The sequence below is a fragment of the Ammospiza nelsoni genome, chromosome 14 (genome assembly GCF_027579445.1).
Source record: "Ammospiza nelsoni isolate bAmmNel1 chromosome 14, bAmmNel1.pri, whole genome shotgun sequence".
Classification (NCBI taxonomy): Eukaryota; Metazoa; Chordata; class Aves; order Passeriformes; family Passerellidae; genus Ammospiza; species Ammospiza nelsoni.
In genome coordinates this window covers 13943415-13960694 of record NC_080646.1, presented here as the reverse complement: position 1 = coordinate 13960694, position 17280 = coordinate 13943415, and the positions used below count along the sequence as shown (strand labels likewise).

At 38.8% G+C, this 17280-nt stretch overlaps 1 protein-coding gene across 2 annotated transcripts in view; it reads right to left on the bottom strand.

The window, feature by feature from the left end:
- Positions 1-499: 499 nt before the first annotated feature.
- LIPC (lipase C, hepatic type) overlaps positions 500-17280 on the bottom strand; it is a 67138-nt gene continuing 50357 nt past the window's right edge. For both annotated transcript variants that reach the window (XM_059482364.1, XM_059482363.1), the window contains exons 4-10: positions 16138-16317; positions 13636-13753; positions 11865-12098; positions 10284-10526; positions 6767-6887; positions 5876-6094; positions 500-3729 (exon numbers count right to left, since the gene is read on the bottom strand). In XM_059482364.1, the coding sequence (XP_059338347.1) occupies positions 3624-3729; positions 5876-6094; positions 6767-6887; positions 10284-10526; positions 11865-12098; positions 13636-13753; positions 16138-16317 (1221 nt within the window). In that variant the 3' untranslated portion in view covers positions 500-3623. The remainder of the gene's footprint in view (positions 3730-5875; positions 6095-6766; positions 6888-10283; positions 10527-11864; positions 12099-13635; positions 13754-16137; positions 16318-17280) is intronic.

Genomic DNA, 17280 nt, shown 5'->3' with positions numbered 1-17280 from the left:
AAGGGAGCAGGGTGCACTTTGATGTTATCAAAGCACACTCAGAGTTCCTTCCTCACAAAGCTCCCCCCACCACCCCCAGGACTTTTTATAGAAGTGCTTCTCCCTGCAGCTAAATAGCACTGTCTGTGCAAAGGGCATTAAAAGAAAATCCCTTGGAGCAGAGCCCTTCTGTAAATCCTCACAGAGGTGGTGGTGGCTGTGTTTAAATCTCTGTAAGAACACAGCCCAGAGGGGTGGAATAATGCCTAAGCAGCTCAAATGCAAGTTTCATGTATATTTTAAAGTATAAGTGAAACAAATCAGTACATAATTTTTTCTAGCTAATATTTGACAATCTTATTTGTACCTACTAATTTATTCATCTTGCATTTTTCATGTTCAGCTATTAAATGTATACATTCACCTCTTGTAGAAGCATATATAGAGTAGCCAGAATGGTGTGAGCATGACAAAGGCATCAAAGTCCTCTTAAGCAATGAAAACACTTTATACCATACCATTGATGTAATTTGGTTTTTAATTAGTGTTCCAATATTTCTTTCAGGAAAAACACAAAAAGGAAGGAAGAGGCTTTTATTTCTGAACATTGGAAGTTCATTATTACAGACAGTGATGAAAAGGACAGCAGCCATTCTGTCACTGAGCTGGGTGTGCTCTGACAGGAGTGAGCACCTGGTGGCTTCCAAGGTCTCAAGTCAGCTGTATGGAGAGAGACAGGAGTAATTCCAGTGAGCACAGAGTAAGGCACCACCTTAGGCACTTGAGATTGTTGGTATGACTTCAGTTTTATGTTCAGGCATGGTGAGACTGAATGTATTACAGCTTGGGCTTTATTCCATGTTTATATCAGAAATTAGTGTAATGGCTGTCAAAACAGGGACAGAATATGTTTGGTATGATTTGTGAAACATGGCATCAGAAGTATCTTCATATCTGCAAGAGTTCACATACTGACTGTTCCTTTAATTTTCCTACTTAGCTTTTTAAAACCTTTCAAATTGTCTTATCTGAAGATACACCATCTTCACTTAGTTGAGAACTGGAGAATGTTTTTTCACAAACTCTAGAAGTCATCCAACTCCCACTTCTTGAATTCCAGCACAATGTAGACACCTCTGAACATCCTTCCACCTGCTTCTCCTGAAGTTTAGATCCCTTTATCAGCCTCCTTACCAAGAAAGCGACAGTCATTTGCAAGAATGCCAATTTTGATTTCTGAAATGTTTCTAAGAGTGTAGTTTCTGTACTGTTGGAGTACAGCCCAATTCTTTTTAGCCTTTGTCTCTTGCTTTGTCATCCTTCAACTTCTTCTGAAAAAAGCTTTTTTTGAGGAGTAGAGGTAGGATTTGGTTCAGAAAGCTTACAGAATTCATAGCTTAGAAAGTTGGTGATAATTGATGGAAATGCAATTTCAGTGACAGTACTAAATTCTCTAAATAGACAAGAATTTTATGAAAAAAGAAAACCCTAAAACAAAAGTAAGTGGCAGGTCTTTAGTAGCTTTTGCAGAAGCAACAATTCAATTCTAGAAACAATCTAGAGAGATGCCTAATTTGAGTTAGCCACACATACTTCTGTCTCTGTTTACTCTCATTTTCCATTGTGCTTTGGAACACTGAAATGGCCACATTGTCATTTGTTCCTTGCCTGTCATTCTGCAGGATGTGGTTCATTGTAACTTCATGCCCCTAAAAATGCTCTCACTGGGTCTCCAGCAATTGAGTCCCTCCACTGGATTATAGCTACTGCAAATGTAAAAATGTATCCAAACAAAAGGCCTTGGTGCTTACCAAAGTCTCTCACATACTTTTGGCTGAAGTTTCCTTCTGTGTGCGTTCCTGATTTGACTCAGCTATTGTACTTCAGCAATTGATTCTTACACAAACACAGAATGTATTACAGAGCTCTCATAAAGTAATTATGTTGCAAAATTTAAATATTCAAGGTAGCAACCTGAAGCACGAAATGAATCACTTAAATTGTAATTTTTGACACAGAAGGTGGAAATAGTTTTGTGTTTAAAAAACCAGTTTGCTTCATTGAACAGAATCTTTCAAAGCACAAACCTTTGTTTTTAGTGAGGAGCAAGGATCCTTTTGCATGGAATCTGTATTTAAATAGATAAATATTTATCTAATAATGATGCTACTCCTGGGAGTAATTTTAAATATTGGAACAGCTTCTGACATGTACATCTCAGGATGGACAACAATTCTCATTTGAGATCTAAGTATGCTTCAGTTCCTGTTGTAGTTTGTGAGCCTTTCTGATTGAGTATTCCTGTTTATTTAAAGGGATGGTAGTTATTGAAAACAGCTTGTAAAAGGAGTTAATATTCTGAAGAGCTGGCAGAGATACCTGCATTCCACATCTGATCACTGTTCACTGCATGCAGGATCTGCTCAGTTTCTTCATTTGTCAGGCAATCTAAATAAATCCCACTTTATTCCTGATAACATCTGGATATTTTGATTAAAAATTCCCTGCAATATCTTGGTATTAAAAAATATGCTTTGCTTCAAGTCTTAGCACTTTCTTGCACATTTTTTTACCACTTAGAGAACATTTAACACAAATTACATTCAAAATTCAGAGTTCAAGAAACCTTAATTTTTAATTAATCTTCTGCTCAGCATTAAAGTGACAAATGAATACATATACATTAATTTCTGTTTCAGTATGCACAAACCATAGAATAAAAGCAATCTGAGACAATAGTGTTCCTTTCTGTTGTTTATATTCTGACAGAGGAAACAAGGGAATTGTATATCTTTGACCTTACAAAGTTTGTTTTTATGCTCTGAAGTTGTTTGAAGGTTTAGCCATTTTAATTTATTCTGGCAGTTTCAAGTCATGCCAAAATCTGGTATACAGAGATTTAGAATCTAAAAATCTCAGACCTTACCTGAATGGCTAAATATGATTTAAATGCAAAAAATTAACTGAACTTAGTTGTGCTAGAATTTTGTGTAGAACACTAAGCATCATTCAAATAATTAAATTGCTAGTAATTTAAATCAGTTCTTTAATTAAATTAGTTAAATAGCAAAGCATTTTCAGAGAACAAGGTTTATTATAGAATTTTTAGATTATACTATTATTGGGGGTTTCGTATGGTTATTACAGCTTAAACATTTTCTATTTTTATATCTATGTGGTAGTGTTTTCTTTTATGAACTATTTAATTCTCTCTTCATTAGGAAATCATTTAGCAATGTTTTAACTGATAGTCATAGCTATTAATTCTTCAATGTATTTACCATGAAATGAATTCCTTTTTTCCCCTTATATCCAACAAAATTAAGTTTTTCAAAGGCTTATGATGATGATTTTGTCAAATAATATTTTTATTTCTGGTGAGCAGATGGTTTTTTCAGATTTTAAACAGTTGAAAATTGACAGTTGCCTTGATGAAGCTGCTCACTGATGATTTTCAGAGTATGCTTCTAGATGAACAAAGAGCATATTTCAGTTTACTCAGATGACAAAAACTAAATATCTTAATGTATTTTTTTACCATCTCTGAAACTGCTAGGATATTTGACTGTTAATTTTTAGAACATTTTACTAGATGTATCATATTTTGAATATTTTGGTGAGAAGTTGCCTTTTTGTGTTCTTGCTCATTTTCTGTTTTGGGTCTGGAAGAGATCTTCACAGCTCACAAATATCTTCTCTTGGGATGGATGAAGGTGAATATTGTCAGTACTTTGGGGGCAAAATGTGTTTCTGGAAAGAAAAGACAGCATGTGAGTACAATGTTGGTTAGAAAGTTTAACATTAGAGTTTCCCATTCTTTAGGCAGTTCTTTAGCCTGTCTTTTACAGGAAGGCAGCTTTCTGTTTTATAGACTTGTGAGGAAAAAGTTGTATCTGCCTGCCAGAGCACAGGGACAGAGAGAAGAGCAGCAGGCAGCCCTTGGGTACTGAGGGCATTGTGCTGTGTCTCCCTGGTGTCACTGTGGGTGTTCTCACAGGCACCTGGGCTTTCCTCTCAGGGGGGCATTGCTCCAATCACTGTTCCCAGCATGCTTGCCCTATCTGGGCTACTGGAATACTGGTATTTAGCTGGGAGGTTGCTAAAAACCAGCTCTGTAGGATGCTAACATCAGCAGCTGCATATGCTACAGAACTATTTGAAAGCAAATGTTGGAAGGGGGTATTTTATTGCTCATAATGGTCTGTTTGTTAACTGCTTTTTAAGTTTATGGTGTTACATCTCTACAAGTCTTTGCCATTAACTGCCACAAAGGAACTTTCATCATGTACAAAGATCACAAACATCTAGAGGTAGAGATACTACATGTTAGTATCTCTAACATAGGGATACGGATATGTGTATAACAATAAAATATTGTCAGTTCTTCAAATGCTTGAGAAAACACAAAATGTTTACTACCTTTTTTAATTATTGGATTTCCAAAATTGCTAATTCTGCAATACACAATGTTTGGTATTCTGAGGAAGGCAGAACTCACCCCTTTTTCTTTGAAGAAAATACTTTTCCTTGAGTGTTCTTTGTTTCTCCTTTTAGAACCACCTAATAATCTTTCATTCCCTCCCTAAACATTAATGCAGTATTTCAGTGATAACTAAATGTCACTGCCCAGATTGCAGAGAACAAAACCCAGCACTAATCAGTGTTCACTAAAAGCTTGGCACAAACTGCTTCCACTTGCAGCAAAAAAGGCTTCTAAGGAGCATTAGGTACCTGAAGCTACCAGCATTATTTTTGTCAGTATAAGAGCCCCCCTCACTTAATAATTTCCTAGATAAGGAAAGTAGTACATCAGCAGTAGTTTGCTTGTGCCAGGTTACTGGCACAGCTGCATTGGATAAGGCCTTCCTGGATAGGAAAATGACTTCTCACCTTCATACCTTTTATCTCAAGGTACAGGAACTTGCACCTAAACAGAGCTCCCTAGTTTGCAATTTATACTTTGCTTTAATTTGCTTTCAATACTGATTTTGGGTCGTGGCTTTTAAAATAGCAGGAAATGTTGAAAAACTCCTTTAATTTTTATGGCAGGAGCACATGCCAAGTGCCAGGTTAGGAAAACACCTCAAAAATACATTTTTAGGAGGATACAACCTAGGAGAATATGATCCTTCCTCTGCCCCCCAGCACACACAGATTGTCTTATGAAATGCCTCTTTCAATTGTCTAATTTGGTTTTTATGTCAATATTAAGGAGATGCAGCTCTGCCAGTAAGAGCTGTTCTGCAGGAAGTCTGCACCAGTTGTGGTGGTAAGAAAGGGAATGTACCAAGGAAAAACTGCCTTCTAGGACTGAGCCTCAGTTAAAGGTAAGGTGCTTTTCTCATTAACCTTAATTAAACTGCACAATTAGAATTTCTCCAAGGATTAAAGTAGTGAGAATTATTATAATTATTTTATTCTGTCTTCTGGCTGAAATTTCTCTGCATGAGTAGGCAGTTTCAAATGTGTTAGCATTTCTGTATGTAGAGAACAAGGCTGCTCAGATGTGGTGATCCAGTTTCAAAGCAATAAACAGGGGAAAGAAGAACACTAAAAATAATCAGAGGACTCTGTTGTACAGCACATGATCCTTCTAATGAATATTTTCAAGAATGGTGAAGCTGAGTTTCTCTTGGAAGTAAGTATTGAAAGTCAAATAATTAAGATTTTGCATATTTTTTTGTAAGTAGGAATCTGAATATTTCACGATGTTAATGTTGAAATCATTGTTTATCTTGCACAGTATCTTGTTTCATTGAAATTTCATATGGTCCTTATGGAGGGAGGTAATTACATTCATTGGTGTGACTGCTGGGGCTTGGCTGCTTGTGTTTGAACTGGGATAACCTGGGTGCCAAACACCTGTGGAGTTACTGAGTACTCTCATTGCACTTACTTTTGCTGTGTTTCCCCTGCTTTTACTCTTATTTCCTTCACTATAAGTCCTGGTCGACGAGTGCCCTTTGTCCATGGTATTATGGTTTGAAATGTGTCCCAGATATTTCCCCAAAGTGGAGGTAATTCCCATTTGAACTTGATCATTATGATGTCACCAATATCATTGTCCAGGGTGATGAGAAACGAGTAGGTTTTATTCCCAGTAATACTTTCAACTCTACGGAAAACAAGATGAGAATAATGTTGTCTTAATTATTATGAATTAAAGTGAACAAAACAGCATTTTTTTCCTGTGAAAACCAGAGAAAGAACTATGTTTGCTTCTTAATGTCTCAAGGATGTTCTTCCTCCAGGTGCAAAAAAGTGATGAAATATGACAACATGCTAGGAAAGAAGCAGAAGTGGCAGAAGCTTGAACAGCTGACAAAGCAGTAGTGGTTTCTGACAGCAAAAGGTGTCCCATAATAGCATCTACGTTACAACTTCTGCCTGCTAGAGCAAATGCACTTACACACACTCTTGCCTTTGCTTTCATTAATACAAATAGTGTTCATCATGATAAATATCCAAAATTCTTTATCTTAATTACAGCTGATTTTTTCATTTGTGTTTTAATTGATTATACCTCCCTGTCTTAGCCATGGGATGGACCAAAGTAAGTGGACAGAAAAAATTCCAAATTTACTGTTTGTATTCCAACAATTTTTTTTCTGCACAAACTGCATCATCATTGTAAGAACTTGTGACTTTCAGGGAGAATGAGTGAAGTGAGTACAATTTCCAGTTCATGTTCACTTAGCTGCACTAAACCATTTCCCTCATAGCATGATTATCAATGTGGTATATTACAAATTGTCACATGCACAATTACATGTGGTACAATACTCACAGTGGGATGTGCAGGTTTTTAGCATCTGCCTTAGTCCCTGTCAGAGACATGGTGAAAGCTGGGTCTATGGGCTTGCCTTGGATTTCATTGATGATGTGGATCTTGAACTGATAATGATACACTGTAGGAAGGAAGAATTGGCAAAAAGTGGAAAAATTAATGGTCAAATAATCAATAGTTTTCTTAGGCAAAAGAATTTTGCCTTTCAGAACAGAAAGTTGATGGTTATTTAATATTATTTTTCAACCTAATTTGTTGAAATTAAAACATTGTCATTTTTCCTGGTTGTTGCTGTGCTGTGCTATGTAATCTGTTAGCATTTGTGGTCCTGTTGCTTTATTTAAAGGATGGAGAAAAAGGTAATCAGTGTTGAGTTTCTTTTTGGGATAAAATATTCCTCCATGGGAAATATTTCAGCTTTTCTGGAGTTTAGTTGTCAGAATTTCTGGGAAGTCCTCTATCTAGTGACCAGGCAAATCCTTGTGACTGGGCATGACTAGAGATGTATGATACAGATCAAAGACCTTATGAATGTGGTCAGGCTGTTACTCTGATCAACTGGAAAATTGCCCTGCAAAACAGATGACTCACAAACTTTCCTTGACTGCCTAATGATATGTTGTGCTTTACACACATCTGTTAACAATGTCATTAATGCTTCAAGGTCTGGGGAGTTTCTAGAACACTGTTTAGGAAAGTCCGAACTGAGTATTGTTAGCATAAAAAATGCCTAAGTCATCAGTTTGATATTTTGAAAATTATGAAAAAGAAAACCCCAACAACATAGATTTCAAGTATGTGCATACAGATACTGTCAGCTATATTTGAATGTCCACAACTCTTCTATCTGGTCATTCTTCCAGCAACTTTCTAGACAAAACTGATAGATTTTGATATGAAGGAACATTATTGCATGCTAGTTTTTGAGTGGAGACTCTCTACTCACTTCAGTCTTCACTACATCTGAGAATGGCTCCCCACACCACTAATGGAATCATATTTTCATGCACATGCACAGATAGGGGTTTTTTGTGCAGCTAAGAGTGCTCATGATGGAAAGTATTTGCTGGAACAGCTATATCCTTTCATTATTTTATAGTTGTTGTGTTAGTGAACAATGTATTTTCTTTTGAAAATGTATCCCTCAGTAGAAAACAAAATGGCGGATTCTGTGCCACAAACCTGATGAGGATCAAGGCAGAGAGGGTTGTTTACAGATCACTTTTATAACTAATCTGTCTTTCTCTGGGTTTTCTCTCTGTAAAAACTGATTTTTCAGTATATGATCAGACACAACCTAAGGTTTTGCTGTGATTATGGTGCTTACTTTAAGGAAAAATCATATAAAAACTCAGAGTCCCATCACAGCTTTATTATAAATGTTAATTTCCATGAAACAGACTGGGGGTTTTCTTTGAGCTGGACTGATGTATGCTCCAGAATATAATGTCATTAGCTTGAAAATTAAATGTTAGATTTTCTTAAGACACAGAGGATTGTGATGTGTAATGTTGAGTTTCCCAAATTTCTTCTATTTGTGCTTCTCACATGATCTTCAAAATTTTTTTTTTTTTAAAGCATTACAAAGATGACTTTGTAAGCATCTTCCCACAGTTGCTGTTTTGTTGGGGAACTTTTGTGAAAGGAGATCATTGTCTGGGGTACTTTATCCACATATGTGCCAAGGATGGGTTTTTATGCAAAACCAGTTCCAAGCATAAAAATGCAACATGTTTAATTGCAATCTAAGCCAATAGGACAGAGATATTTTACCCCAAACTGAAACCAGCTCCATATCCAGAGAGGAACACAACACAGTGATCTCCATGCCCAGGTGTGGGAGCAGCAGGCAATGCATCCCCAGAACCTGTCCCTGTCATTCTCTGGTTCTGGTGAGGACCTGGCTCTGACTGTGCTGGAGCAAGATAACTTCAGGAACTAGACACAGCCTCTGGAGTTTTAAAATCCACTCCAAGCATCTTCCTGAGCCATTTTAAACAGTATTAGAAGAAATTCAGCAGGTTCAGCTGCTCTGAGTATCATTCAGGGCTCTGTAGATCCCTCTGGAGTCATCACTGAATATTTCACAGCTGTGCTAGTGGAAGACTTCCAAAATTATTTTAAAAGTACCTGAATTTTTGGTTTGGTTTTGTGGTTGTTTTTGGTTTGTGTTTTTTTTTTTTTTTTTGGGGGGGGGGGGGGGCTTTTTTTTGTTTTGTTTTGTTTTGTTTTGTTTTGGTGTTTTTTTTTTTTTTTTTTTTGTTTTGAATCTATGATAATGCATCCGAGTAACCGGACGCTGTGGGGAGACCAGCTACATAATGCAAGCAGCCTTTTAAAGCCTCACCTCATCCCTTCAGTGTTCCTGCCTGGGCGCACGAACATGGGAAGCGCTCCCCAAGCCCAGGGCCCAGGGCGAGGGGCAGGCGGGGGCAGAGCCCTCCGGCAGGAGGGAGGCTCCGGCCCAGCACAGCCCGGCAGCCGCTGCGGGGGTGCGGGACTCCCGTGGCCGGGGCTGTGCCGGGGCTGTGGCGAGAGTGTGGCGGGGCTGTCGAGGCGAGAGTGTGGTGGGCTGTGTCGAGGTTGTGGTGGGGCTGTGCCGGGGACAGGCAGCGCCTCAGCCGAAGCGGAGCCTCCTCCGTGTGTGTGCCCCGTGCCTCGGCCCGCGCCCGCCCCTCTGCTCCCCACACGCCTCATGGCAGCCGGGGAAGGAGGTGGTGAGGGGCAGAGCCGGGCGGCGGGACGCTGTCGCCCCTGCACCCACAGCCCCTCAGGAAAAGACTGCCCCACATCGTGCTGCTTGTTCCCACTTTTAAAAGTACGTGAACCTTTCCAGTGGCGAGGGAACGTCTGCTCAACAGCAGCAGTGGGCTCTGGCGGCTGAGAGCAACGGAGACTGGTAGGAAGGGCCTGCGCCCCCTGGCAGGCCATGGCCCCTCTGTCTGATCATACAGCCAAAAATGCACGCTGACTCGGTAAAGTAACGTAGTAGAGCTAAAGCCAGAGTTCCAGTCTTAATTTTAGTGCTACAGTTCAGCCACGTAAAAGTCCATGCTATTCTGTTCTCTGTCCATTGTTTGGAAAGTGGTAATTTATATGTCATTTCATAGTCTAATTGCAGATAAAATTTGGGCAAACACAGAGCGTTTTATAGGCCTCCCAGAGTAATTATGCAGCTTTTTTTGGCTTGGCTGTATGCCTGCATATGTTAGAATAAACCTGCACAATCCAGTTGTAGGAAAATCCTGCAGATCAGGACCCTGGGCATCTGCGAGCCCTCAGCTCCACAGCTCGCCTGGGGCTAGCAGGCAGTGTGCTTTTTCCCACAGAAATATGAGAGCCAGGGTCTGGATGAAAGGGCATCAGGATAGCCTACTGGGACTCTCAGTTGTCTCAGCAAATTGATTATTCTCACAGATTTTATAAGCTTTAATGAATGAGTATATAGGATCACAAAGCTTAGGCTCAGACTTCTACTTTGTGATCAATCTGGACACTAAAAAGTATTTCCACTAACCTTTGAAGGGCATATGCGCTCTTGTTTTCAGAAAGAGTCGTCTGCTTTTGGGCAGCCTTTCCTCCCTGATGTTGTAGCCCAGGGTGTTACAGCGGTTCTTCTTGCAGCTGAGGCACAGCCCTTTGTTGAAAGTGTTGATGTCGTTGCACCAGTACGCTGTGCTTTGCTTGTCCTTGTGCAGCAGAGAGTCGATGAACAAATGAACTGACCTCTCATGGGCACATTTCACAGTTTGAGTGATGCCTGAAAAAATGCAACAAAATTTTACATGCCCTCGGTTTTTTTTTGTTTTTTTTTTTACCATTTCAACTGCAGAGTAGTACTGTAGCCAACTATAAACTATAAACATATGATATTGTTTCCCTCCCCCCACCCTTTGCATCATGGTTTGGCTCAGAAATCATACATTGTAGCAATTTTACTTTTAGGATCATTCAAAAATAGAATGGCTGAACTTCCATGATAATAAACTTAAATAATTTCCTGCTTAAACTGCTCTAGGCTGACTATATCAAACTGTAAATATGAACCTTGATTCTGGCTGGTTTTGTCAATAGACAATTCAACCTGAGTTGATGTGCAGTCTTTCAGATCATGCCACATTAAAGACAGCAGTCTCATTTGGAATGGCTGAATACTCTTGGATTTGGATGCTTAGGCAGCAATATTTTGTCCCTATTAGACTGACTTACTAATGTTGAATTGAATTTTTCTTGCAGTTGCTGCTTGGAAAAAAGGAGCAAAAATTTTATTAAACTCAATAAAAATATTAAATAAGTCTGCCATTATGAGAAATATATTCTTAAAATGCTATCAAATTGCAAAAATTATTTTGTGCAAATAGGATGTTTTATGTCTCTATTGATAAGCTTTGAGCTGATGCTTGGTTTCATGTTTGTCATGATTTATCTTCTAACAAGTAATGCCCAGATTTAGGCATTGTATGAGAATAATTGAGAAGTGCTTCTGCAATGTCATTGCTGGGTGAGCAGGGCTCTTTGAGGGTGTTCAGCCAGCACTTTTGGTTGTCACTGCACATCAGGACCTTTTTCAGTATCTTGCATCAGTTTCTCTGTAGGTTTATGTTTAGGTACATTGATAACAAGCTTCTATAAATAAAAGCTAGCCTGGAACACTGGCACTCAGGTCCTGGAGAGAGCATCATCTGTGCCACCGAAGGACGTGGAGCTGGAAAAGATGAGCTATGGAGGTGAGTAGTACAGACCTGTGTTTCATTTGATTTGATATAATTAATGGCACACTAGACAACCTGGCTTAATTAGAATAAATTGTCTCATCTCTTCTACTGCTGAAACAAATACCATTAAATTATTCAGAGGTGCCTGACAGCAGGATGCTCATGGCCTCATTTTCAGGAGTGCTAGGCAGCTCAATTCCTTGCTGGAGTCAGTAAAACCAATATGAACTCACAACACGTAAAAATCAGATAATTAATCTCTAAAGAAGAAAATACCTTGCATATAAGGGTGATAATGGTAATCCTTAGATGCTGTTTAAGACCACCAGACAGGCTCAGTTCAGCTGCCCTGGTGGCTCCCACTGTGTGCCATTGGTGCTTACCAGCAATCCCCAGCTGTGCAATGTGGTTGTACACGTGCAGGATGTGACAGCCAGGCTGGAAGGTGCCTCCGTTGGGATAAAAGTCAAAATGAGCCACGGGCTGCTTGATGCCAACACTGAGGCCCATGTGCTGTTTGGTGAAGGTATGAATTGCATCCACAAAGTTTGCATCATCTGGAGATAAACGGTCTGTGGGTGACATTCCCTCAAACAGGGGCCCAGCAGGGTCAAGGCCTGCAATAAATGCAAATAATCCCATTGTCATATAGTGCACAAGGGATGTTCTACTGCTCTAAGTCTGGGATAAATGTCTGAAAACAGGCAGCACCTGGTGCTTTACAAGGTCTTTCCCTGATGGAAACAATAACAACGCTTGTTCCACAGAGGGTTACACCTAAAGCAAACACAGGCCCTGGAACAAACACTAACTGGGACCTGCACAAGGACACAGCCCAGAGACAGACGTGTTTGTCAGAGACAAACTGTGCTGCTGCCAGTGACACTTGAGGGACCTTGACATAATTTTGTTCTTTCAAACTCAAGAGGTTGTGTGTTTCAGAGGTCCTTTGGAAGACACCAGTCCTACAGCAAGATTGACTTTTAGCCCACATGTGGGACCTAAAACCTTATAAAGCTCCAATTATTGTTTAAAAGCCCTGTATGCCTGCTAGATTTTATTTATAATAATTCTTCAGCTTAAAAAATCTTCAAGGCAGATTATTACAGTATTCAGAGAAATAATACTCCACTTAGGGAGTCTTGCTGATTTTTGTTTTCTGGACTTTTTTGCATGGTGGTCTTGGTTGGGAATTGATTCAGGAAGAGAACTTTGTGCTTAGTTTAAAGCTGCACTCAGCTTTGAGGACAAGCTTCTAAATTTTATATTCTTCAGTTGGTATTGTGTAATAATATAGTTGCATACTACAAGACTAATAACACAGGCAGCAAATAAAATATTTTTTCTGATAAATGTAGCTGATGTGGGTCTTGTGTAAAATGCACTTCTGCTTTAATTTTGTTTGGGTTTTTTAAGCTGTCACTGTGTATTAGATGAGGTACTGTATATAGTGTATCAATAATATGATAAATGTATTTTCATTACACTCATAATTAGTACAGTTACAAAACATTACAGAAGGTTCAGAATGTCACTAGTTAATCAAGTTTTAGGGTTAACTTTGTTTACTTTAAGCATCTACTAGGGATACTCTGATGATATGCTTGTTGTAAAATGTAATCCAGAATTCTTATTTTTGCCACACAAGAGCTGTTTTGAATTCACTATATGGGCACTGTCCCACAATTGAAAGCTCCAGCACAGTCAGACAATTTCCTTAAGATATTTTTTAAATTACTCGCTAATAATGAGCAGTATTTGAGTGACTTTGGGTCAAGACAGTGGCCAAAGATCCAAGGTTAGTGGCTAACATTTAGTTTAAGGTGTTACTGGGAATGGATAAGAGACAAATTTAAGCAACCAGCAGCTTGAGGCTTTGGTTTATTATTTCTAGTCCCCATGCTTGTGTATTCTGTATGCCATAATCAGACTGAGGTAGGAAAGATCAAAGATAGAAATGCTATGAGACCTAATCTTCAAAAATATTTTCATTAAGTTTCTAAATCTAATTTCTAAACCAATGAGATGAAACTTCTAAACTCTGCTGAATATTGCTATTCAACAGCTAATTGTCAATATGACATTGATATGTCAAATATCTTCATAACTTGATTCAGTTGACTGTTAGTTTTTTTAAAGGTATAAGTCTTTTACCTGTAATTCTTCCAATCTTTTTTGTACCATTGATAAAACTTCCAGCAAATCCTGAAACATGAGCTCCCAGGCTGTATCCAATTAGATGAGCATTGCTTCTGGAAAATTGAACAGATTCCTGGAAGATAGTGGCACCTTGGTTTAGATGAAGAAATGTGAAAAGTAAACAGTGAAATATCTATTACATGTTAGGAATACTGGGAATTATAACACAAGGAATTTGTATGTTGATGGTGGCCAAACGAGGTGCATGAATCATTCAGTAAATTCTTGTTGGAATGTTATTCCTTGATTCTTTTTCATGCAGCAGGAAAATGCCACACATTTGGGCACTGCCACTTATCTTCTATGCACAGGAAAACCATCAACACAGTGGAATTTTTCTTGTTGTTTGTTGTCAGTCATTTGATGCAGGTGTTCACTGCCTTTTGTCAGCAGCATTTGGCTTTCCTATTATTATAAAATGGACTTCTGTTCTTTAACTTAAGAGTAAAATAATCCCCCACAAAAAGTCTTTTTTTTTTTTTTTTTGCCTGAGATACCGTCACAAGTCAAACTAAAGGGATCAAAATATTGATCAGGCATGTTAAATGATACAGCAGTGATATTTCTTGTACAAAGATGTGTGTCTGATTTGTAACAAACCAGTTAAAGCAGAATTCTTTCTACCTAATCAATGGTACATCTTAAGCATTTCACCTGAGCTGCAAGGTTTAAAGTTTATCTGACTTGTAAAGAAAAATGTGGCATATTTTGCTTGCAGGAAAGGCAAACCTCACTTTCAATTTCTTTGTGAATGTTGCCTGTCTCCGTGGAGTGGCTGTGCAGTCTCAATACCAATCTCTTCTGAAAATGAAGTGAAACTTGGCAGACTTCTTGTGAGAGAGACAGCTCTTAGAAATCACAAGATCTGACCAATTTTCTTGTCAGATGATACTGAAATGGATGCTATTGAGGCTGTTACTGATCATGCCCTACACTTGAAATAAGAGCACTAATATTTACTTATTGTTTGCTCCTTATTCTTTATTAAAATGTTGTGTGGCACTGCAGGTTTTGTTACATCCATTGAGAATCTTTGAAATAATTATCTGCCTGTAAGCAGACAGAAGCATAGCAGAAAAATAATGGTGGGAATTGGATTGAAGGGGGTTTAACTGTTAGACTCTGGAGGGGTGCTTCTCAATGTGAGAAACATTTGCTGGTTGGAGACACTCAATGCTGTGAAAATTTATGGTATATTTAAATTCTGGAACACATCACAGCAAAAGAGTAACTACCTACAATACTCGAGCAAGGAGTAATTTATTCAAGCCTTGGTTTGTTTGTTGACACTGGGAAATCACAGAATGTCTTTATTGTTGATAATGTGGTATGTCCTCCTGGGAACTGATCAAAGTCCACCCTTTGATTAATTCAATAATTAAACAGCTTCAAAAAATTACTTTAGGCTGCAGCAAGTTAAACTATATTTGACCAAGAGCTGAAATTTCTTCTAATGTCACAATGAAAAATAGTGACTCTGACTTTGCTGCTTCCTCTTTTGTTCCTCTTGTCCCTAACTGGGTGTGGTATCTGACAGCTCCTTCTAGCCCTGCTGTTCCTGCTTAGGCCTTTAAAGGTATTTGCTCCAAACCTTTCAGCCTTGCAGTAAATTTCTCTTCCACCTTAGGCCTCACCATATTTAAAATAATGTACTCAAAAATTCATTGTCAGGTATAGAAGCATAATTTCATTTCAAATTAAGTACTTAATGTTAGAGATTGATACAATAAGAGTCGCTTGGAGTTCCTGGTTTGTATGAGTGATTCTCATTCTGCTGTTTGCTTTCTACCTTTTCTTAAATTGTGCTGGAGACCAGTGATCCTGTGCAGACTCTGCTGCAGCTTTTTCAGTCCAGCCATGGCCCTGCTCCCATGTAGCAGGAGTTTTGATAAATAGTCACTGCATTAGTGTGGCTCTGTACTCCCTGCTGCCTCCATGTCATCTGCTTTGTGAAGCATGTCTGTCCTCTTGAAAGGTCTCCCTTTACATTCTGGATCTCTAAGCCATTATTTTATCCTCATCTTTGGGAAACTGCAGCAAAAATCAGACACAGTGTCGGGATTGAATTCTGCATTAAAAGCAGAAGTTGAGCACAGATAACAAACTCATTTTCCTGTACTTAGGTCTTGCAAATGGTGATGTCTGCCTGTTCTCTACATATGGAACAGTGTCAGCTGCCTACACATATGCTATGGAAAAATCAAAGTAGCGGGAAACTATCTCACCTCTAAAGAAATATAAAAATATTTTCATAAACAAGACCACTTGCTTTGACCTCCTGCATGATGAGAGTTTTACAAAGTCCTATGAAAGTTTATGGAAGAAAAACATGCACTTCATTAAAGAAACGTGAGTGATGGAAAAGAAAGCATTAGCAAGCCCAGTGTTTCAGAAAGGTTGCGGAAGTGTAAAACCAAACATCTTTTCCAGAGGAACGTGTCGGTGCGGGGTTCTCACCTCCAGCCACTGCAGGAACCGCGCGATCTCGTGTCCCGTGGTGCGCGTGTTCCGTACAGCAATGGGATAGTGCTGGTGAGCCAGGGTCAGCCAGTCTGCAATGACCACGTTCATGGGGTCAGGGTGAGCCTTCAGAGCTGCTGCCATTTTCCAAATCCAGCTTTCCAATATCCCATCCACCTGTTACAGTTGGGAAAAAACCCCAAACAATAAGAAAACCATTGTTATGGGAAAGCAGTCTCTGCCAAATATTTCTTGTGAAAAACATGAAACAAAAACCACAATATGAACAGGGAGAGATTAATGCTGATAACTAGAGTTTAGGGGCCCCAGCCTGCTTCAGTGCTGAGAATCTGTAGGTTTTGTTGGACCAAAAAAAAAAAGAGTAATATAATAAGGGTATAATAGTGTGTGTTTTTTAATAGGATCTCTTATAAGTGAAAATGATGTCCCCAAATACTTTAACTCATCCAGAGATAACTGGTTAATAGGTACTGGTTAAAAGTACTGGTTAAAAGACAGACATAAGTGCCCAGGAAATGTCTGATTTCATTCAAGAGCAGCTATCCCTTTAAGTATAAGCTAAAAAAATTGGAGAAGGGAAGCTGGAGGATTGCAGACCAGCAAGCATTTGTCATCTCTAGCCATTCCATTTGGAGAGCTGCTTGTTTTGAGTCATTCTTTTTTGAATAGCTGGTTACAATTTTCTTGCATCAAAGCATGTTTCTGGTTTTATGGACTAGAATTATTATTAAACTATCAGACTTAATTGTTATTCTATTTCCTCAATTGATAAAATAGCCTTATCTCTTCTATTGCATTAGAATTTGGGAGTCTCAGGTCTGGGTTTCCACACACACTCCTCTAAGGATCCAACACCTCTGCAAATTAAGTTAATGTGAATGATGAATTTCACTGGCAGCAGCTTCAGGCCCGTGGTTTGAGGAGGGTGTAGGTTTTGAACTAATCTAATTTTTTTTGCAAGGGAGTTTAATTTTTTTTACTAAGGGAGTTAAATGTATCTGTCTCATTTGTTAAGGGAGTTACATGCATCACAGGGGGTGTACAAAGTTCCTCTGCATCTTTGCAAATGTGCAAGAAAGATCCATTGTGCCACCTTATGTGATTGAATTGGTGCTGTGA